This window comes from Nannobrachium achirus, assembly GCF_963921795.1.
Source record: "Nannobrachium achirus genome assembly, chromosome: 15".
Lineage (NCBI taxonomy): Eukaryota > Metazoa > Chordata > Actinopteri > Myctophiformes > Myctophidae > Nannobrachium > Nannobrachium achirus.
In genome coordinates, this window is record NC_137822.1 from 53972472 (window position 1) to 53997400 (window position 24929).

At 42.9% G+C, this 24929-nt stretch overlaps 1 protein-coding gene across 1 annotated transcript in view; it reads right to left on the reverse strand.

The window, feature by feature from the left end:
* Positions 1 to 22502, reverse strand: part of cntfr (ciliary neurotrophic factor receptor) — a gene marked incomplete at both ends in the record, with an annotated part of 73881 nt that extends 51379 nt beyond the window's left edge. The window contains one exon of the mRNA XM_080743731.1: positions 22421 to 22502. Within this exon, the coding sequence (XP_080599857.1) occupies positions 22421 to 22502 (82 nt within the window). The remainder of the gene's footprint in view (positions 1 to 22420) is intronic.
* Positions 22503 to 24929: the final 2427 nt, after the last annotated feature.

Here is a 24929-nt window from a genome sequence, read left to right on the forward strand (position 1 = left end):
CCTACTTCTCCCTTTGCGTTTGTTGTCTCATCTTGGTTGGTGCATCGCTATGATCGGTATGCCCGAAACTGAAGGTTCTGTGGTGCAAAAACTAGTGTGATTTAAAATGCGTTAATTCTTTTAATCACGTTAGTTTTCTGTAATTAATTAATCGCACTTAATCAGTTAAAATCCCAGCTCTAGATAATACATTAATTTCACTGATAAGATAGACCTACAAATCAGCACGAAACACTGATGTAATTTCCTTTACTAAATATTCATATTCAAGGCCAACAATGTATGCTGTTATTTTAAGATATTTACACATTGAAAACATAAAGTGTGGGGTCGCCAACAACGTTCCCCTGTTAAAATGGGGTTGTGGTATGAAAAGGTTTGAGAGCCCCTGGTCTAAACCAAAGGTTTTCAAAAGTGGGCCCTGACTCCTGGGACCTCCAAGGTTCTTTGAGGGGTCTTCCAAATGGACCCTTACGGGTCTTTAACTCTGAGAGTGTACAAATGAAACCAAATCTTAGAGTTATGGGGGATGCTTGAAATGAAAAGGTGTGACGTGTTTAGCATTTGTGGACAGGTAAGAGACACACATTAGAAAGATAGATAGATAAATAAGGTAAACAAGGGCATGGCGTATTCTAGATAAGAGATTCTCTCCTAACTCTTCCCATAAATTCCTTTTCTAAGTATCCTCCTTGCTCTACCATAAGATATGTTGTCAGTGTGAGCAGGGATGTGCAGAGAATGTTAGAGAGGCAGGGGCTGAAATTTCTAAAAGGACCTTTTGGTGAAAATAGCAGACCTCCAAGCTCACAACGCTGCGACGCGCTGTGAGCTTGGAGGTCGACTATTTTCGGTGCTTGATATCCCCCCGAACGAAGCATAATCAAGTAAATACTGGAGATGTGGCGTAACGACATGGATTTCTACACAGAGAGGACAATTCTTTCAACATAATACGCTGCATTCAAGTTCAGGAGAGTTCGGACAAGGCAATTCTCTTAACACTTATGTTGCAATGATTTTTTCCGGCCAATGTCCCGCGTTGCCATGGTTACCATAGACTTCCATGTAATTGTGCAATTGTGTAAAAAGTGCACGCCCATGCCTAGATGATGCACCACGTGTGTCCTGCACTGTTCACAGCTTTCAAACAAAAAAATCTGCTTGGAAATCCGTTCAGGCATTCATGATTTATGAGCCATTATGTTTTCTTCAGATGTAAACAAACATGGCTGCCATGTTTGAAAGAATGGGTTGGTATGGGGGTTAAACATGCAATTTCGCGATCGCGATCATGCCTAACACATTTCTGGAGGTCCAAAAAAAAAAATTGAAAAAAAAAAATTGAATTTTTTTTTTTTTTTTTTTTCAAAAACGGCCCAAACTCGGGAAACTCGGGGTTGGCACAGCACTAGTACCAATACAAACTCGGGAAACTCGGGGTTGGCACCAGATGTGTTAAATGCTGCCTTCAGATATGGCATGGAAAGAGGGCATTTGCATTTCTTTCACCATAGTAAAAACTGCATTCATGGTCTGGAGAGGGAACTTTTTACAGACGGGTAAAAGGGCAGCGGCTCAAGCCCCCTTTGATGTCTACTGTATGTGAGGCACGTGCCTGCTTGTGAGTGTAGCTTTCATTCAAGGCTGAGAGATATCGAATGAGAGCTGACCACCTTGTCAACATACGGAAGCTGGTCCTCAAAGGTGTACCTGATCCTTTTTGCCGGGGAGCCACAGGCCCAAAATTTGACAGGACCTGTGATGTCATGACATACTTTTTATTTTTGTTTTTTCTATTCATTTGGTCAATAAGGTACACAGAATGAGAGGCCTGCTCTGCCGGAAACATTGCGAAAAAGAAAGTCCCATCGACGTCACGATACAGGAAAAGAATACAAAAATAAATCTGCCTTAAGTAGCATGTGAGGGGTCAAACTAAGGGCTTTTCATGATTCTGAATCCATTCCAGCCCCAGAAAACCGTGAAAAGTGATGAGTCATCAAAAATCACGGTTTTCAGAGGCCGAAATCTGGCCCAAGGAATGTTTTTCATGCAAAACAAATGCTTTTGCCTGTATAGTGAAGTCGATGGGACAATGAATATACAAATGGCCATAACCTTTTTTCGCAATGTTTCCGGCAGAGCAGGCTTCTCATTCTGTGTACCTTAATGACCAAATAAATAAAAAGTATGTCATGACGTCACAGGTAAAACCCTATTCTTTGAGCTTTTGGGACTGTGGCTCCCCGACTATTTCTAGATGTAGCGTCTTTACCTTTTAAGATCACTGAGCCACATCTTTGCGGTGGGTGTTCCCCCCCCCCCCCCCCCCCCCCCCCTTCCAATGCATAAGAAGCAATTTCCTTACAATAAATGAGGCCATAAGATAGGAAACATTGCTGGGCTTTGGTTAACTTCATAACATCATCAGATATTCCTCAAGCAACAACGACTGGATCCGGTTCTAATTCGATTTTGACGTATTTCAGATTTTTGAACTGTGGGGCATAAAGCAATGCTATATGGAGCGACGTACTATCATCTGCTGAAAGCCGTCTCTCTCACAGGTCACGAAGACCGGGAGAGTGTTTTCTGCTGGTGTTTCAGTCCGAGTGTATCAAAGGGTGCGTTCGGAAATGCGCACCGGGTGTGTGCTCAGTGTGGTGAGTGCCTAAACCCAACCCTAACCTCAGTAAAACTATGCCTAAACTCAACCCTAACCCTAACCTTAACCTCAGTAAAACTATGCCTAAACCTAACCCTAACCCCTAACCCTAACCACACCCGGTGGGCAATTCCGAACGCACCCTTTGATACACTCGGACTGAAACACCAGCAGAAAACACTTTCCCCACGAAGACCTCAGTATATTAGGGCATTCACAAATAGTGATTTTTAGTATTCGAATTATTCGACCGCAAAGTATTCGAAGAGTCGAATATTCGACAGGACTGTCCAAACTGTCAAATATTAAAGGGGAATTTCGGTCATAAAACGTCTTTCCCACCTTTAAAATGATGTTTTTGGAAGCCTCCAGGCTGGTCCAGGCGTTGTTTGACCCAAAGCAGCAATTTATTCCATTTTCGATTTTCTCCCCGCCCCACCACGGCTCCAAACGGCACTACTAGGATCGATTATTAATCCGGTTATTATTCTCGCTCGAAAGTCACTTTTTTCGCTCGTTTTCAGTCCCTCATACTGTCATTAGCATATCCAAGCACAGCATCTCCAGGGAGCATCCATGTTTGTTGACAAATCCGTGACCCTTCAACTCAGCCTAGTTATCCTGTCTCGCCACTAGGGGCGCGCACCTACAAGCACACAACGCCTCGCGGTGCGAGGCGTTGTGTGCTTGTAGATCGGCTGTCTCATGTAATTGGCCCACTGGCTTGTCACTTGTCATGATCTGAAATGGCAACTCTGTGAGTAGCAGCAGCGCTATAGAGAGAGAGATCTCTCTCGCGCAATGATGGCCTCTCCAACTCTTTTTCCCGGGTTGAATCAGGGGCCCAAAAAGTCCCTGATTACATGAATGTGGGTGACTAGCTAACCTGAGGAAGAGAAGAGACATGTATTTTCTCTTCTCTCCAGTTTGCGGGTGCTTTAGTTATGTATAGGACCACCCATTAGAGAGATACAGGGGTGTCTCACCAAATTCTGGGCCCTGGGTACAAGGATTCACTGCGGGCCCCCCATGAATGTTCTTCATGGGGGGGGGGGGGGGGGGGGGGGTTTTAACCCATTTAGACCGGGAACGCATTATCATGAATTATTTTGTGCTTTAACTATCGAAAAATAGCAGATCTACAAGCTCGCAGCGCAGCACCTACGCAGCACTATGAGCTTGTAGATCTGCTATTTTCTGAAAAATCTTGAAAATGTGTCTTTGAATGTTTCAAATCCTTTTAAGATTTTTTGTTTTTGTTTCCATATGTCAGTGGTGCTCAAACCTTTTCATGTGAAGGACCCCCCAAAATGATATGTATTTGGCCAGAATGGCCACGGACCACCATCTCAAAATATTTAGTCCCTGGGACGCCCCCAGAAGCATAATTTTCAAAAAAATAGCAGATCTACAAGCTCGCAGCGGCACTGAGTCTATTTTTAAATAGCTAAAGTATAACATAATTAAGCCCCTTAGTAACTAGTAACTCAGTACCACCCCCCCCCCCCCCCCCCCCCCCAGAAAGGAGAGAGAGACGGAGAGGCAGAGGGAGAAGAAGAGGGAACAACAACAGTGTAAATAATGGAACACGTTATCTTCCACGACTTGATTCAAGGACCCAGCAGGACGACTGCCTTTGATATGGAGAGCAGAGAAACAGCAGACTTCACCAAAGACACGGATATCATTGTCCTGCGAGAGGAGACGTGGTGGCAGAGATCAGTGGCGTAATGCAGGGGGGCCTCCAGCAGAGGGGGGCCCCCACAAAAAAAGAAAAAAAAAAGAAAAAAAAGAAAAAAGAAAACATTTTTTTTTTCTTTTTTTTTTTGCCACTGGGCAGCCCCCTAGCCTAGCGGCCCACTGCAACAGTTGTTTAGAATGGACATATCATACTCAATGTCCAACAGATTGCTTTGTGTTAACAGCTGTGTTTCTAGTGTCAATCTCCCTCTGGTAGAGTTGGCACTAATCATGTTCATACTCCGCTTGTTGGTGGTGTAAAAGTTGTGGTATTAAAAGCTTAATTGTGTATTTATATGTGCTCCCCTCGACCCGACGAGTCGGTCATTTGCAAAAGGGCCCCCACCCCCCTCCTCGCAGGGGGGCCCCACAATTTTCAGAAACGCCACTGGAGGCATTGGCTGCCCCGGGAACTACAAAGAGCTCGTAGTAGCATCCAGCAAGCTAAAGCCCCTTTTCGACTGCAGTTTTAGCACCACACCACACCACACCACACTACACCACACCACACCGCACCACATACAAATATCTACATTTTCCATTACACAAAAGTATCCCTATCGGTAAGAAACAAATTGACCCTTTTAACTGTGATTATAATACATAATAAATTTGTATTACAACTATCCTAATTATAATGCACTATAATGGATTATAACTGTGATTATAATACATTATAAAGTATTAATGTATTACTATGATAATTATAATACACTATAATAGATTATAATAGTGGTTATAACACAATAGAATCTATTATCATGTATTACAACTATATCCTGGTGGTCTAAATGAAAAGCCAGTGAGTGATCAGTCATTATGATGTGTTTGGCCCTGTTTGGCCTAGCTCAGACCTACTCTAGAGTGGATACTTTTTAGTACCCCGTTTAGTACCATTTTCACACCACTCTACCCAGGTCCTTGTAGTGGAAAACCTGGCACAAGTGCGGTGTGGTGTGGAGTGGTGTGGAGTTGGGCCAGTGGAAAATGGGCTTAAGAGACTCGGTCGGGAGGTATATGTGCTGTTGTTGACCAAGTTGGTGTGTTGTATGGCATTCATCTAAATATTTGAATATTCGAATATCAAAGTCACTATTCGACGTTGTTCACCGAAGTCGAATATTCACTTCATTTTTATTTTTTTTATAGTTTTCTCTTTAAAAAAATATATAGTTTATAAAGCTTGGCTAGATAGGAAGTCATAAGAATGAGTTGTCAATGCCCCTGGTGGATGAATTTGTTAATGCTCTATACCAGGGATTCTCAAACCTTTTTAGGTCGTGACCCCCAAAATAAACATATTTTAACTGGGGAATTGTAGGTATTACATTTAATGTGACTCTGTTCCACAGATAAATATTGTGAAAATAGCGTTGAAAATAGCGTTGAAAATAGCGTTGCGAGGCGTTGTGAGCATGTAGATCGGCTATTTTCACAATGTTTGCCTCTTGCTTACTTAATATTTGACAGTATGGCCAGTCCTGTCGAATATTCGACTATTTGAATACTTTGATGTCAAATAATTCAAATACGAAAAATCACTATTCGTGAATGCCCTAGTGTGTTGTGCAGCATGTAAAACAAATTAAATTAAAACACACACACACACACACACACACACACACACACACACACACACACACACACACACACACACACACACGTTGTGACGCGTTGTGAGCTTGTAGATCGGGCGTTACTTCTACTCCACTACACCACAGATCCAAATATCGTACTTTTACTCCACTACATTTATTTGAAAACCTTATATACAAGTTACTTTGCGGATATAAATGATTATATTGTAAATATAAAACCTACATTAATCCACTTTAGCTCAGTTTTATACCGTGGCTATTTGAAAACGGCCGATCTACAAGCTCACAACTTGTAGATCATGCTGTTTTCAACATTTTGTACTTTTACTTTTGGTACTTTAAGATGGGGTACGTGCCATGAGCCATAAGGGGTCCTTCCTTGGCCTGCCTTAAGTCAAATATGTGAGTACTTTTCCCACCACTGCGTTAGACGCCCTTGAGATATTTCCCATTTAACTTCAATGGGAAATCACGGCTTTTCCACATAAAACTTCTGGGCGCTTTTTCGGTGCCAGGGCTGGTATACAAAATCACTTCCTAATCTCGTCAACCGCTCCCCGCAGCGCGCACCGGAAGAATGTGCATGCCATTACTACGTCAACAACACAACATACAGGCCCCAAGGATCAATCTGCCTGTCTGTCTGTCTGTCTTTCTAAACAAACAATAAATAATATATATATATATAAATTATAAATAGACATACAATTCAAAGTAGGTCTAAGTAGATTTTCCCCCATTACGTGGTACAATCTGGTGCCGTTGATCTGTGTGTGTGTGTGTGTGTGTGTGTGTGTGTGTGAGTGCGTTGCGCGCTGAGCGCGCGCGCGTGCGTGTGTGTGCGTGCGTGTATGAGCATGCTAGTCTAAGTATTCAGTTCAGTTCATTAGTGTGTGTCTGTGTGCGCGCGCGTGTGTGTGCGTGCGTGTATTAGCATGCTAGTCTAACTATTCAGTTCAGTTCATTAGTGTGTGCGACGTAGTTTGAAAGAAGCTTATTAATTCTGTGTTACCCACCTACTGTAGGCGAGTTTCTAAATTCTAGGAGAGCTAAGGCAAGGAGCGCTCGTTTTCACCAGTGTTGGCAGGTTAGCTACTCAGCGTCTGTTTTACTGAGGTTAGGGTTAGGGTTAGGGTTAGGGTTAGGGTTAGGTTAGGGTTAGGGTTAGGGTCTCCTAGAATTTAGAAACTCGCCTACTGTAGTCCTACTGTCCCTGTCACTGTGTTAATTTTGCGTCGGGAGACTCAGGAAGCAAAGCGCTTCGCCTCCGTTTACAATCAATCAACATCTCCGTGCATGAGCAGTGCAGGGGCGGCCTTAGCTATTTTTTTTACCCGTTTCACCAGCCTCCAAGAGCTGGCTTGTTTTGGCTGTTTTGTCACTCACTATTGATAAGGAAACACTAAGGACGCTAAGTTAACTTCTGTATGTGATTGTTGCGCAACTAAAGTTATTATTATTAGTATTACCCTTATTGTTTTATTACATTTTGCTATTTGGTTATATAAAAATTTAAAATAAAATAAAACAATAATAATAAAAAAAATCTTTTCCTTGCATTTTTTTAAATCAATGTATTATTCTTTTACCAAAAAATCGTAATCGTAATCGAAAATCGACTTTTCTGAGAAATAAATCGAGATTTTATTTTTAGGCCACATCGAACAACCCTACTGTGCGTGCGTTTCTGTGTGTGTGTCTGTGTGTGTGTGTGTGTTAGCATGCTAGTCAAACTATAATTCAGTTCAGTTCATTAGTGTGTGTGTGTGTGTGCCGCATGTGCGTGCGCACGCGTTGGCACGCACGTGTGTGGGCAGTGGATCAGGAAGGTAGAGAGAGTGGCCGTATGGGAACCAGAGCGCTCCCGGGTCGATCAGAATCTCGTCCTGGAGGCTTTGAAGTGTCAAAGTGTCCTTGAGCAAGAAAGACGCCGAACCCCCAACCAACCCACCGCTCCTCCTGCTGCTTCTGCTCAGGGCCGTCGTACAGATTTTTGGGAGGGGGGTCAAGATCAAAGACCTGGGCCTGGGTTTTTTCATGGGAAAATGATCATTTTTAAAGTAAGAAAACTGTTAAAAACTGTTCTACACAGGCTGCAGAACCGTTTAGGCTTAATATAATAGGGTTTATATAAAGCATGATGTCTTAATCTTACCTTGGGAGAAAGTTCTTTCACAGTCACTCAAATCTTTCCTACACAAACTAGACTGCTCCTGAGTCCCGTTCAACGGGGGGCCCCCCCCACCGCAGGGCCCCCCCTTTCCGGGAGGGGGGACAGCAGTACCCTTTCCCCCCCCCCCCCCCCCCCCCCCTCCATCGGCGGCCCTGCTTCTGCTGCTCGCGCGGTCGCATCCGCCGCTAGCGTGTGAATGGGTGAATGCATAATGCACCTTGTAGAGTGCACTGGATAAAAAAAAACACACCGTGGAAATGCAGACCATTAGTTCTCTTTTTTTCTATCTCCCCCCCTCCTCCTCCTCCCTCTGTCTCTCTCTCCCCCAGTGGCGTCAGTTCAGAAGAAGCTAAGGTATGGCAACATGACTGGTGTCTTGCACGCGCGCGAAGTCATGTTGCCATACCTTAGTTAGCAACAGGCATGATACATTTATTTTAAGAAGTACATTTTATGTTTTTCCCCCCGTTTCTACGGTTTCTTGGGCTGGATATTAGGGGCGCGGGAAAAATCGATTCAAAATCGAATCGCGTTTCTAACATGGTAGATTCAGAATCGATTCTCATTTTCCCAAAAACATTTTATTTTTAGATATTTATTAGATATTAGATTTTTATGATTTTTTTTATTACGATAATGTATTAGATATTATGTTGTGTTTGTACAAGTTAAAAAAGAATGTGTGCAAGCATGAATAAATCAGACATTTTGTCTTGGATTTACATTTGTTTGTTTACATTATTTCAATAAGTTGATACAACCGTTACAATTATAAAAGCTACGTAAATGTACTCTGCTTTCATGTCAGCGGACCTGGAGTAGATCCTTATATATGAATTGAATAGAGAATCCTTTCTGAATTTGAATCGTTTGGATTTGAAAGAATCTGAAAAAAATCGTGAATCGTGACCCCAAGAATCGTGGGATAACCCAAAGATTTCGCAGCCCTACTGGATATGGCAGCCTGGAACGGCTGTTCAAGTGCAGCTAAACTTGGCATGTTAGTAAACGTAGCCACAATTAACAATAATGCATTGCACCTGTGCAGCTGACCTGCGGAACCTGGGAATATACCATGTTGTCAAGACGGGGAGAATACAAGTGTGGAGAATATAATTATAATACCTTGTTAAAGTGACCATTTTGTTAAAGTTTGCATTTGTAGTTATTTTACTGTAACTTAACAACCAGCACAGATAGACAAAGAGACATCCATGGATTTGAAAGTAACTTATTTTCCCCCCTGGACCCAGGGTATGGCAGCTTGCATACCCCTGCCATACCCAATTGACGCCCCTTCCCCCCCCTCCACCTCTCTCTCTCTCTCTCTCCCTCTCCCTCTCTCTCTCTCTCTCTCTCTCTCTCTCTCTCTCTCTCTCTCTCTATTGATTTAAAACACCGGAAGAAAGTAGTGATGTCAGAGATCAATATATCTCTTTGACAGAGTGAGTAATGAAGAGAGAATGGGAGAGAGCAGAGAGGGGAGCGGGAGAGAAGAGAAGAGAAGAGAAGAGAAGAGAAGAGAAGAGAAGAGAGAGAAGAGAAGGGAAGGGAAGGGGGGGGAGGAGAGGAGAGGAGAGGAGAGGAGGGGAGGGGAGGGGAAGGGAGGAGAGGAGAGGAGAGGAGGGGGAGGAGAGGAGAGGAGAGGAGAGGAGAGGAGAGGAGAGGAGAGGAGAGGAGAGGAGAGGAGAGGAGAGGAGAGGAGAGGAGAAAGTGTAGATTCCCTCCACCATCCAATCAGTATATGAGCCTCCATAAATAATGCACTTCTCTCTCACTGAACAAAACAATGTCATCATCTCTCTCTCTCTCTCTCTCTCTCTCTCTCTCTCTCTCTCTCTCTCTCTCTCCTCTCTCTCTCTCTCTCTCTCTCTCTCAGCTGGAAACAGTACACCTGGTGGAAGCAACACAGCAACACAGCTGGAACCAGTGGAACAAAGTACACATGATGTCATAATAATAATTATAATACTAATACTTATACTAATGCACCTCAGGACATTAGAATTAATCAATATGAAAGCATCATATTATATTTATCATTTTAAAACATAGAAAAAGATTTAAAGGACAACTTTAGTTTTTTACAACAAGGGTTCATATTTTAGATTGTAATTAAAGAATATAAAAGGTGAGTGTTAAAATTATTCCATTTACTTCTTTCTATTGTTTTAGAGATTCTTATTTCAGTGGTTGGGGGCATGCGTACAAGTGGCTAAATATGACTTTTTACACAGAATAAGTCCATTCCCAAGATACAAGTAACCTTTCATGGTTGGATGTGACTTATGGGGGCTAGAAGTGTTACTGTAAATAGCAATAAAGAAACTGCTGGCTTATTGTGTCTAAAAAGACATATTTAGCCACTTGTACGCATGCCCCCATGCGTACGCATGCCTCACATTTTAGCATGGTAAACGTGATAAAACAATAGAACGAAGCAAATAAAAATATTTTAACACTCACTTTTTCTTTTCTCTTATTACAATCTGAAATATGAAACCCTTGTTGTAAAAAAACAAAGTTGTCCTTTAAAACTAGTGAAAATAGCTAGTCTTGTGCGACAGTCTTGTATAAGCCACTTTTCGACTGACATGGCGCAACACCACACCACTCCACACCGCCCACTTGTGCCAGGTTTTCCACTACAAGGACCTGGGTAGAGTGTTGTGAAAGTGGTACTAAACGTGGTACTAAAAAGCATCCAATCTAGAGTAGGTCTGAGCTAGGCCAAACAGGGCCAAACACTTATAATGACTGATCACTCACTGACTTTTCATTTAGACCACCAGGATATAGTTGTAATACATGATAATAGATTCTATTGTGTTATAACCACTATTATAATCTATTATAGTGTATTATAGTTATAGTAATACATTAATACTTTATAGTGTATTATAATCACAGTTATAATCCATTATAGTGCATTATAATTAGGATAGTTGTAATACAAATTTATATTGTATTATAATCGGGGGGCGCTCTCCATTCCGACATGTCGCCAGTCCGACATTGACTTCTTATTGTCGGAGTGGCAACACCTAACCATAGAGGTTAGGTTTAGGTTTAGGGTTAGAGATAGGGTTAGTATCGGAAAGGAGAAATGTCGGAATGGAGACGGAATGGTAACCATTATAATCACAGTTAAAAGGGTCAATTTGTTTCTTACCGATAGGGGTACTTAGATAGATAGATACCTTTATTATCCCAAGGGGGAAATTCAGTTGTCCAGTAGTAGCACAGCAGTATACAGTTATTTACAAAGTTACAGAGACGTAAGAAAAGATAGATAAGAGGGAAAAAAAACAAAAAAAACAAAGACAAGAGCAGTACAGTACCAATAAAGAGAAGGTGCATCAATAGAGGGGGCGAATAATATATAAGTATATATACATAAAGTGTCTTGCAAAAGAGACCATAGCAGTCAATGCTAGTTAGTGCAAACAAGTATCTCACAGTCATTGTTAAACAAAGCAAAAATACTCAGAAACTACCAACACTAACAACCTAATAGTGCAGTGTCAAAAATCAGTGCGAAAAAAGAAGAAAATAGGAAGCGTGTCACCGCAAGGCGCACATGAGCACTCTTCCTACTTTTGTGTAATGGAAAATGTAGATATTTTTATGTGGTGCGGTGTGGTGTAGTGTCGTGTAGTGTAGTGTGGTGCTAAAGCTGCAGAAAAGGGGCTATATGAAGCAGGGCTTTACTAAAATAAATTACACATTTTTGGAGATACAAGGTTTCTGCCCGACAGTGACGACATTCTAGGTGCTAGGCGTTTCGAGGAGGAGCGAAAGTGCAGGCAGCAGAGAAATATGAGGAGGAGGGAGACAAATGAGAAATACAAGAGGGTTCGCTCGGAAGACCTGTCTGGATCAGAATGTCCATTAAACCTTGAGGTCACATGCTTCGAATTCACACCGCGCAATGCCTGAGAAGGAATTAGCATATTTATTCGACATCAACCCAGGGCTCGAACTCACGACCTCAGACGCCAAGGGCAAAGCAGGAACTTGTTGACTAACCCATTTAGGCCTATGAATTATTGAATGCTTTAACCAGTGAAAAATAGCAGATATACAAGCTCACAGCGCGGCACCGAGTGCCACGCTGCGAGCTTGTAGATCTGCTATTTTTGAAAAAGTCTTGAAAATGTGTGCAAATCTTTGAATATTTGTATTTTCAAAGCGAACGTTTGTAACTCACATTTTGCTTCTGGGGGGTCCCTGGAACTAGATATTTTGAAATGGGGGTCCGTGGCCAAATAAATATCATTTTGTGGGTCCTTCACATGAAAAGGTTTGAGAACCACTGACATAGTAGTCTCTCAAGAACAGACCAACTGAGCTCCAGTTGAGTGAAAAGGACCTTTTCTTTGCCGATGGCTGGCCAGATTGCTGACATAGAAACATAGGTTTTTCAAAAAGATCTTAGAAGGATTCAAAAGACACTTATAGAATCGGGTCAAAATTCTAATTTTCACGATTTTTCAAAAATAGCAGATCTACAAGCTCGCAGCGCGGCACTCGGTGCCGCGCTGGGAGCTTGTATATCTGCTATTTTTCAATAGTTAAAGCATAAAATAATAATACACAAAATGTGTACCCGTTCTGAATGGGCTAAACTTGACACGTGAGAACCACCAGATGGCTTCACGCTATGAATGTGAATTAACCCATTAAAGGAGTAGTTCACCCTCAAAATTACTTTTATTCCAGACTTGAATTCGTGGATATCTTTTTTAGTTTGTGTCGCATTCCTAAGCCAATAATTTGAGGAGGCTCTTTGTGTCTCCATAGGGAACACAGCAGGCTCTTTGTGTCTCCATAGGGAACACAGCAGGCTCTTTGTGTCTCCATAGGGAACACAGGAACACAGCAGGCTCTTTGTGTCTCCATAGGGAACACAGCAGGCTCTTTGTGTCTCCATAGGGAACACAGCAGGCTCTTTGTGTCTCCATAGGGAACACAGCAGGCTCTTTGTGTCTCCATAGGGAACACAGCAGGCTCTTTGTGTCTCCATAGGGAACACAGCAGGCTCTTTGTGTCTCCATAGGGAACACAGCAGGCTCTTTGTGTCTCCATAGGGAACACAGCAGGCTCTTTGTGTCTCCATAGGGAACACAGCAGGCTCTTTGTGTCTCCATAGGGAACACAGCAGGCTCTTTGTGTCTCCATAGGGAACACAGCAGGCTCTTTGTGTCTCCATAGGGAACACAGCAGGCTCTTTGTGTCTCCATAGGGAACACAGCAGGCTATTTGTGTCTCCATAGGGAACACAGCAGGCTCTTTGTGTCTCCATAGGGAACACAGCAGGCTCTTTGTGTCTCAACAAAGCAGGCTATTTGTGTCTCCATAGGGAACGCGGCAGACTCGTTGTGTCTCCATAGGGAACACTGCAGGCTCTTTGTGTCTCCATAGGGAATAAGCAGGCTCTTTGTGTCTCCATAGGGGAACACCAAAAACTCAAATTCCCACAATGCATCCAGGCCAATGTTATGAAAATACACAAAAATGGATGCATCTCATAATCTAACTCCAGATTACGTTCTTGATCAAAACACGCCCCTTCTCTGTAACAAAAGCACGGGTGGCCGCGGTCGTACCGGTAATTTTTCTCTTCTGGGTGAGAAAATACGACCCTATCGCCGAACGGGAAGTAATCGTATTACATTTTGACCGGTGGTGCGTTCAGGGAGCCTCGGAAATGAGGTAAAAACAATGAAAAACCCTGGTATTGGGTACAGTATTAACCCTCTAAGGCCCAAATATAGAAATACTTGAAATGAAAAATTGAAAAAAATCAGATGGTGTTGTAGGAGTCCTAATAAGAGGAAAATGTAATGTTTTTTTCAAAAAAATGTTTTTGTAAGGTTTTATAGCCATACATCATAAATCATGCTCTAATTTACATATGGGGAATATTTTTCACAATAATAACACATGTACATGTTCTAATCTAGGAGATCATTAGAATGTCTAGAATCTAGACATTCTAATGATCTCCAAAAAAAATAGTACAGGCATTTTACTTATGTTTTTGTGAGGAATAGCTTCCATGAAAAAGTGAGATGTTGTTCGTCAAAACTCTGGAATGTCAGAGGGTGTGGCGGGTGTGAATGTCAGCCCCTGTGGGGGGTATTTATATGCAAATATTGTGGCCAATGGCATTGTAATACTAAACAATAGAATCCAATGGTGATGTTTAGGTGGTAGGGGGAGCTAAAATAAAATGATTTAAACCTTTTTTTGGATAAAATACAAACGTTGTAATATTACAACAGCCCGTAGCACTTGCCCTAGCCTTGACGACCTTGCAGGCTTATGAAAAGACTGAAATGGAATTTAGATGGCATGTTAGGCATTTCATTCAGAAAGAAAGAAAAAGCCTGGGAAACCCCGCCAGTATCTGTGGTTCAGCCAATCACAAGCCACGGCCGTCAAGGCACCGCCTGCGGACACAAAAGATTGTGCGTTGTGAGCTTGTAGAGCAGGGGTTTTCAAAGTGGGTGACGGAGCACCCTGGGGTGCCGCAACGGCAGTCCAGGGGTGCCGCGAGATAATTTGATAATATTTGGAATTTATTTGGACACGTGAAAAAATATTTAGTATCAACTTTTTTTTTCAGTCCGTTCTAACCAAAATGGCTATTATCTCATCATTTTCCTTCATCATACAAGACTGTTGCACAAAACTAGTCTAAACAGCCGATCTACAAGCACACCTGCTGTTTTCACTAGTTTTAGTACATTTTATAGATGATAAATACAAAACGAACAGTTTTGGACTGTTATAATGTAGGGGTGCCTCGGATTAAAAACATATTCATGGGGTGCCCTGAGACAAAAAAGTTTGGGAACCCCTGTTGTAGAGCACTAGATTGGCTATTTTCTACGTGCGCATTGTTTCATCCTAGGAAAATCTTGCGCAGTGTATGACATTTTAATTGTAATTTTGCGCATATAAAATATATGTAGCCGTTCAGATCTCTTATTTTACATCAGTGTTGTTCATGTGAACTGGTTTGTTTTGGCTTATCCATTATAACAGGGGTCTTCAACGTTTTCAGGCCGGGGACCCCTAAACTGATGGGGAGATGGAGCAGGGACCCCCTACCACCTCGTAGGGTGGGGGGGTCGGGGCTATGACATATTTTTTATTTTAAACAAGTACAAGTTACAGCGAGCAGGGTGGGCCGTACCACTACCCTTTCTAAACACTACTTATTAACTGAGAACAAATGTCAATAATATCAACAATCTGTCAATTGCATAGTAATCATGTATTCAAGCTATTCAAAATGGATAGAATCATGATATATTTTTTAACATAAATGTGGAAAATGGCAAAAAAAATAAAAAAATCATTTTTTGAAATCTTTTTTTTTTTTTTTTTTTTTTATCAAGCAATAATTTTGCGGACCCCCTGCAGTACCTCCGCGGACCCCTAGGGGTCGCGGACCCCCTGTTGAAGACCCCTGCATTATAATGATCAAAATCGCTATGATTCATCACTCGTTTTCTACCGCGGTTCACTTCCTGGTTTAGCAGCAGCAGCAGCAGCACAGCAGGCCAGTAGAGGGTTGGCTTAACAAAATTATCGAAACGAAGCGGATAAAAGAGTCAAACTTTTTTTTAGGCTTCTTTAGGACCTAACAATGGATTTTCGCCTTGGGTACCAAACTTTATTTAGAAAATTACCCATAGAATTATTTAAAAAACTTTCCTTGGGCTAGAAATGGCCCCACAAAACGATGGTTTAGTGATGAGTCATCACTTTTCACAGTTTTGTGGGTGATCTACAAGCACACAACGCCTCGCACCGCGAGGCGTTGTGTGCTTGTAGATCTGCTGTTTTCACTACTTTGTGCAACAGCCTTGTATGATGAAACAGGGCTTTGCTTTGCGAAAAAATGTATACATTTGAAACTTGGAGATACAAGGTTTCTGCCTGACAGTGACGATTTACTTTGTTGGCCGCCCAGACCCCAAAATGGAACGAAGGCCGACATTTTATTTTTATTTTTTTCCCTAATGGCCGACCTGGACCGGCCGTTCGGGAGTTGTCCCGCTTTTCCCAATGGCCAGCACGTCCCTGGTTCCAATGTGCAGATTATCAATTTTTGGGATTGTCTACTGTTAGAATGGTGATAGGTTGGTTTACCTATTACTATTTCTAATTCTATCCATCGATTGATGTATTTCCTCCTGTTTGCCTTGCTTACTGTAAGTGGTTGCGGCCTCTCTGCATATAACAAAGAAAACGTACATAATTTAAGATGCATCCCAAATCCTCCGAAGGAAGCAATTTGGGAACACAGTCCCGCGGAGTGGTGAATGAATAAAGGAGGATTTGCAGCGATCCCAGAGGGGAAATTGCTTCTCCGCATTGACCCGGCAGTGGCTTGTTCAGACAGAGAGAGCGCACGGGGGGGTTAAGTGTCTTGCTTAGGGGTACTTAACCACTTAATCCCTATACTTGGTTGACCGGAGTCCCCCCGGGCTCCGTGCTAGAGACCTTTCTGTTTCCGTTCCACATTAAAGAGGTGGTGCCATAGTTTCCTACTTTTTTTCCCTGTTTCGTATGAGTCTATGGAGTTAACGTTACTCTAATTAGACCCCCAGGTGTGGTTATAATATGCAAATATATCTCCGCTGTGGTTACTTCCTGAAAGCTGAAGTAACCCAATTGAAATACCCCGATTTAAAGATACATATTTTTCTACTTTTATGCCTTTATTGGATAGAACAGTAGACTGACAGGAAATGGGGGTGACATGCGGCAAAGGTCGTCCAGATCGGGAATCGAACCGCCGACGCCGACAGGCATCCATGCCTATAGTGGCGATGCCTATGTGGTATGAGCCTGGACCAGTAGGTCAGAAGGTGCCCCGAAATACCCCGATTTAATGACATCATAAAATCATCCCCTCCAATCATCCCAGGTGTGAGCGTAACAAACACATGTTTTGAGTGGCCTTGTAGGAGGAGGCGGAGGGACTGGTTCAGGTGGGCGGTGCTACGGTGAAAACCAGGTGTACTTAACACCTTCTAAGCCTGGCCGCACTCCCTCGGACTTCCTACTGGGTCCCATCAGCCAATCGTCTATTCCCGTACTTCGCCGTAATTTATGAAATTAATCATAATTTTTTGAAAAATACAGTCGCAGGTCGTGCTCTGTCTCTTTAAGAGACGTTGTGCAATCGGATCACGTCAGAAACGTGATGACGTCATCGGCTGGCTCTGCCACTGGCTCCACGAGCGGCCATTACGTTCCCCTTCACTGTGTGTGCTGCAGCCTGGTTTAGCCCATCCCCTCGTCTTTTTCGACCAGACGACAGGCGAAATCAAGGCTTCGGAATGAGTGGAATACATGGAATTAGATCGATGTGCGTGCGACGAGGACGTAATGTACTTTCGAACGCTGTTTTTTCTCGCGGATAACCCCATCTCGCTCCATGCAAATGAACGGCAGAAATACAGCCAGCAGCAGCTTCTAAGTAAGTGGCCGCCCAAACACGTAGTGTGTGCACGTCCTGCTGGCTTGCACTGAACGACCCGCGCGCGTTGTTTATCATTTGGTGTGTTTGTTTTTTAAAATATGTTTATAAATAAAACGCTGATTGCACGGCAGTACCGGGGTTCAGGGGGTTCTGCCGCGGCTTAGAAGGTATGAACAGGTGGGCGTGGCCACATAAAAACATAATTCTAACCATTTCTGTACACTTTTTAAATGTTGTCGCTGAAATTAGCCGATCCACAAGCTCACGACGCGTCGCAGAGGGTTTTACAGTGACAGAAGAATACGGATGCTGGAGTTTAACCCATTCAGAATGGGTACACAGTATTGTGTATCATTATTTTATGCTTTAACTATTGAAAAATAGCAGATATACAAGCTCACAGCGCGGCACCGAGTGCGAGCTTGTAGATCTGCTATTTTTGAAAAATCGTGAAAATTAGAATTTTGACCCGATTCTTTTGAATCCTTCTAAGATTTTTTGAAAACCCTATGTTTCTATGTCAGCAATCTGGCCAGCCATCGTCAAAGAAAAGGTCCTTTTCACTTAACTGGAGCTCAGTTAGTCTGTTCTTGAGAGACTACTATGTCAGTGGTTCTCAAACCTTTTCATGTGAAGGACCCCCAAAATGATAGGTATTTGGCCACGGACCCGCATCTCAAAATATTTAGTTCCAGGGACCCCCCCAGAAGCAAAATTTGAGTTACAAACGTTCGCTTTGAAAATACATACATTCAAAGATTTGCACACATTTTCACGACTTTTTCAAAAATAGCAGATCTACAAGCTCTGCGAGCTTGTATATCTGCTATTTTTCACTGGTTAAAGCATTCAATAATTCTAGGCCGTGGTAAAAACCAGGCAACAGAAAGCCTGGAGCATGAGGCTCAAACCGGGGAACTTCCCACTCTACCTCCTGGGGTACCGTCGCTCCAGTGTGAATGTGAATGTGCACGAGAGAAGTCCATGTAATCAAAGCAAATTCGTTTTTGAAACAGCTGTGTAGAATCAGTAAGAATTGCTGAGGGATTGTGTGTATTCTAGTTTGACCCTTTGTTACATTGCATGGAATGAATGGCCACTTTTATTGCAAAAGATACTGTTATCAAGACAAAATCCTGATTTCTTTCTTGCGTCGTCTTGGCAACATAGAGATAGCAGTCATATATATTTTTGTTTTACAATGATTGATAGCTCCACGAGTGAAACAAGCTAATGTTTGAAGATGCACTAGTTGCATTGACTGCAATTGGTTACACGAGTGTACAATTCAAAATACTGGCAAATATTTCACCTTTTGAGACATCCAAGTTTCTGTGCTTTTTTCATAAACATTTATGTCGAGAATTTGCAGCTGTAGCTGTTTTCAGTACAAATATTTTGGTGCCTTGTGCAACTCAACGTGGAATAATTCAATAATCTGTCTTGAATGTTTGTGGAAGAGAGTATTGAAGATGAAGTGTAGTGTTTGTTGTCAATATTGAGCAACAAAATGTGAGAGGAATTCGTTTTAAAGTTCACGAGGCAAACCGAGTGATGGACTTATCATTCATGTAGGCCAGGGGTCGGAAATAGGCGCCCCGCGGGCCAAAACTGGCCCCTCGGAAATTATTTCTGGCCACTCAGATTATTTTGAGAATTATGTTTTTATTTATTTTTTAACAATACTGGACTGACAGTCCCACATATATGCTATCGTAGCTATAATGTCCAAATAGAGAACGTATTCCCACCTAAAGGACCAGGTGCTTATTCAACGTATTCATGCTGAGAGTGAGGGCAGCACGCAGCAGCCATCTAGTGACACTGAGGGGCCTTTTCCACCGGCAAAGAACCGGTTCTGGTTCTTTCTCGCGCCTATGGGATGAACCAGAGGTGTGCTATTCCACCGAGAACCGGAGTTGGTTCCGAATTGTAAAAGTTGGTTCTGAACGGGAACCACAAAATCCTTGGTTCCTCTGGTTCAATCATGGTTCAATCTGGTGGAAACGCAAGTTTCCACCAAGTTCGTTCTTGCGAACCGGCTTGCGTTTCCACCAGATTGAACCGGAGCCAAGGATTTGGTTCTGGAACCACAAAAAACAAGGATTTTGTGGTTCCAGTTCCGAACCAACTTTTACGGTTCGGAAACAACTCCGGTTCTCGGTGGAAAAGCTCACCTCTGGTTCATCCCATAGGCGGGAGAAATAACCAGAACCGGTTCTTTGCCGGTGGACCACCACCACCCCAGAGTGGTGGTGGTGCTCAGGGACATGCTGGGCCCCTGATTCAGCCCGGGAAAAAGAGTTGTAGAGGCCCTCATTGCGTGCTATAGAGAGAGATCTCTCTCTATAGCGCTGCTGCTACTCAAAGATTTGCCATTTCAGATCATGACAAGTGACAAGCCAGTGGGCCAATTACATGAGTTATATTTCGTCGTTGTCGGGTGGAAACCTTGTATGTACTGTACAAAACCGTTTGTTTTGTATTTATCATTTTAAAAATGATTTAAAGTAGTGAAAACAGCAGATCTACAAGCACACAACGCCTCGCGGTGCGAGGCGTTGTGTGCTTGTAGATCTGCTGTTTTCACTACTTTTGTGCGACGGCCTTGTATGATGAAGCAGGGCTTCGCTTTGCGAAAAAATGTACAACTTTGAAACTTGGAGATACAACGATATACATGTTGGCCGCCCAGCCCCCAAAATGGAACGAAGGCATTTTATTTTTATTTTTTTCCTAATGGCCGGCCTGGACCGGCCGGGAATGAACCGGCCGTTCGGGAGTTGTCCCGCTTTTCCCAATGGCCAGCACGTCCCTGGTGCTGCTGCTGCTGTGAGCTTAGCCCCATATAGCATCTCACCCGTCGCCATAGGCGGCGCGTAATGAAGGCTAGGGGAGGCTATGCCTTCCCAAATGCTGCTGGGTATTTTTCAAATGATATAGGCTATAGCCTAATATAAAGTATGAACGCAGGAGCATTATATAGACGGCGGCGCTGAGAACAGCTGGCTGTACAAGCTTCAGCCATACAGTATCCTACACACTCACATCGCGTCACGGATGTGCCCGGTGTGTCTCTGAGCTTGGAAGTCTGCTATTCTCTGCACGCAACATCATCGCGGGATGGAGATAAATTATTAGGCTTGATCATGACCATGGGCTGCAGCTGATGTGATCATACTCATAGAGCGCTTTCTAGTTTCTGACTCTCTGTCTCTCCGTTCTCAGTGGAGGAAAACGTACTCCGATTTTTTACTTAGGTAAAAGTATCAATACTGCATTATTGAAATACTCTGTTACAAGTTAAAGTCCGGAATTCAAAATGTATTTGGGTAAAAGTAGGCTACGAAAGTGATGGCATCGAAATAAGCTCACAATGTGTCACAACGCAGCGCGGCGCGTTGTGAGCTTGTAGATTGGCTATTTTCAAATAGTCTATAAAACGGGGCTAAAGGCATTATGTTTTATAATATAATAATTTGCAAAGTAACTAGTAGCTATGTTTTCATATAATTGTAGTGGAGTAAAAGTACAATATTTGGATCCGAGATGTTGTGGAGTAGTATTGAAAAAAAACAAAAAAAACAACAACATAGCCTTGCCAAACGTGTGATGCATTGTGAGCTTGGAGATCCATTGGCAGCTGTTGAGATGGATTTGGGTTTAAGTGGTGATAATTTAGATCAGCCAACACAGGGATGCTGACAGAACGCTCGCTAAAAACCCCCAGACAAAAATCCACTCGTTCTAGACAATTTGCCCTCCTGGACCCCAAACTGTGGAATAAACTCCCTGTCGCGCTTAGAACTACAGACTCACTCCCTAGCTTCCACCGTGAACTGAAGACTCACCTCTTCAGACTCCACCTAAACCCATAGCACTACTGTAACACTCCCCTTCCCTCAATGACCATACATGAAGTTAGATAGCATTTTTTAGTTTTTAGAAATAGAAAACTACATGCTCGAGGCGTTGTGAGCATGTAGATCTGCTATTTTCACAATATTTATCTGCGGAACCGAGTCACATTAAATGTAATGCCTACAATTCCAAGTGCTTGTCAGGATGGGGGTCCCCAGTTCAAATATGTTTATTTTGGGGGGTCACGGCCTAAAAAGGTTTGAGAACCAACAACTAATTCTTATGACTTCCTATCTAACCAAGCTTTATAAACTATATATAAAAAAAAAAAAAAAAAAAAAAAAAATGAATATTCAACTTCGGTGAACAACGTCGAATAGTGACTTTGATATTCGAATATTCTAATATTTGGTGAATGCCCTACTATACACTGGTCTATACTGGTTTCTTCTGTTTATTATTCGGTTAAACTGGATGTTATTGTTTATATCACTGGTTCTCAAACTTTTTTGGCTGCAGTACCCCCTTATACTGATTTATGAAGCCGAGTACCCCCTTCCCCTGACTACACCATTTTGCTTATACAATTTACATCAAAAGTCCAGCTCCAAATGTTCAAAATAAAACTGCACAAAGGCAGATAAACATTGCTTTCTATTCAATAACAGTTGTACTAGTCAAGGTGTTGATGTAATTTACAGACAAGAAGGTTCACACAAAGACTGTCAATGTTTTGTCGTTACCCAAAACAGTAAAACACATATTCCCATTTTCTCCTGTAACCCCTGCAATACCTCGGCGTACCCCTAGGGGTACACGTACCCCCATTTGAGAAACACTGGTTAATAGTGAACGGGTTTATATGGGTTTCTCACCCAATTGGCTCCGCCTCTGGGCGTAGACGACGACGGCGGTTGCCAAGACGACGTAGCGTAGTGATGCGGCAATGTTGGCCATCTGCGGAAGAGAGAGAGAGAGAGAGAGAGAGAGAGATGTCACTATAAAACATATTGAATTGAAAAATTGATATACAACTTTAAAGTGTGTGTGTGTGTGTGTGTGTGTGTGTGCGTGTGTGTGTGTGTGTGTGTGTGTGTGTGTGTGTGTGTGTGTGTGTGTGTGTGTGTGTGTGTGTGTGTGTGTGTGTGTAATATCACCACTTAGTGATATTGCACCGCGGATAAGTGTTCATATTTCAACGTCGCACAACAAACATCATAACTCACACACACACACACACACACACACACACACACACACACACACACACACACACACACACACACACACACACACACACACACACACACACAAGCACGCACGCACACAAGCATGCGCGCGCGAGCACACACACGCAGAAATGTCTCTGTGTGACAGACTCATAGACGCCAATTGCAATTTCCTCTCTCTCTCTCTCTCTCTCTCTCTCCTTCTCTCACACTGTCTCTCTCTACCTCGGTCTCTCTCCAGTCTCTCTCCAGTCTCTCTCTCTCTCTCTCTCTCTCTCTCTCTCTCTCTCTCTCTCTCTCCAACTCTCATCAAACGAATCCATCTATTTTTCACAAACACTAAACTAGTACTGATGATAATTCCATGCTATTATAATACTAATGCTAGCATCACTGATACTCCAGATTCGAGAGGGTTATTCGCCGCATGCTCGTTGTGCAGACCGATGTCGCTGTTGCACACTCCGCCAGACTCTCAACTTAATCATCATCTTTACTGTCACATCACCAGTTTACAGGTGTAAAACTGAGGGTGAAAATCTTTTTCGTGCACGCTCCGTCCTTTCTGTTATTTCCATCGAAAAAATAAATAAATAAGAAAGTGCAATGTCCAACTACGGTATACCCAACGCGTATTCTCTAAATCATCCATCTTTAACCGCTTATCCGGAGTCGGGTCGCGGGGGTAGCAGCTCCAGCTGAGAGCTCCAAACTCCCCTCTCCAGAGCGACATTAGCAACGTCCTCCTGGGGGATCCCGAGGCGTTCCCAGGCCAGTGTGGAGATGTAGCCCAGGGGTTTTCAAAGCGGGTGACGGGGCACCCTGGGGTGCCGCGTGACGGCAGTCCAGGGGTGCCGCGAGACAATTTGACAATACTTGGAATTTATTTAGTATATTTAGTAATATTTAGTATAATTTTAAACGTGAAGTACAAAGTTATTTTCAGTTCTTTTTTTTTCTCTCTAATTTTTATCCCACGATTTTGCAACCCATTTTCACCCAGTGCCAATTGCCTATGTAATCCTGCCTGGGGAGACAACAGACTGACCTCATGCTTCCTTCAATGCATGAGTAGTCCAAGTTGTTTCTTTTCACCTGACAGGGGGGATTTCCCTGGGATGGACGTAGCGTGTGGAAGGAACACGTTATTCCAACCAGTTCCTTTCCCCTCCATCAGGCGCCGCGGCTGGCCAGGGGGAGGCATTATTGAGACCAGGATTACTGCATGTTTTTGTGAGGGTATCAACCCTAGGAGACACGGGGAGAACATGCAAACTCCACACAGAAAGGCCCTATCGCTGACCCCATCTAGGGTGTGGGCGCTGATGACGCGGAGGGAGAAACACGCCCCCAGCACCCACAGCGTCCCCCGGCGGGAATCGAACCCAGGACCTTCTAGCTGTGAGGCAAAGTGCTAACCACTGCGCCACCGTGCCCCCTTATATTATATTTTCAGTTCTAATCAAAATGGCTATTATCTCAATGCTTTCCTCGCAACATAATCACTAAAATATATCGTCACTGTCGGGCAGAAACCTCGTATATCTCCAAGTTTCAAATGTGTACGTGTTTTGGTAAAGCAAAGCCCTGCTTCATCATACAAGACTGTCACACAAAACTAGTGAAAACAACTGATCTACAAGCACACAACGGCGTTGTGTGCTTGTAGATCTGCTGTTTTCACTAGTTTAGTACATTTTATAGATGATAAATACAAAACAAACGGTTTTGGACATACAAGGTTTCCACCCGACAACGACGATATGCTATAAATATAAGGTGCTGGGAGTGAAAATTATAATGTAGGGGTGCCTCGGATTAAAAAAAAATATTGATGGAGTGCCCTGAGTAGGGATGTCCCGATACCACTTTTTTGCTGACCAAGTACAAGTACGAGTACTTAATTTGAGTACTTGCCGATACCGAATACCAATACTGTAAGTTAAGTTTCTGTGCGTAAACCAGTAAGACTCCCTAATCGGGAGATAAGCGACCGTAGGTCACTTATCTCCACAAATAGAGCAAAAATGTGTTTTTCCAAAATCTTCCTGAGCATGTTGATGACATGAGTGTAGACATACTGTGTAGTGATTTTCGTGATTTTAGGGCAAAATCTGAATCGGCCTCATGGTGGCGCTAGAGGGCCATGTGAGAA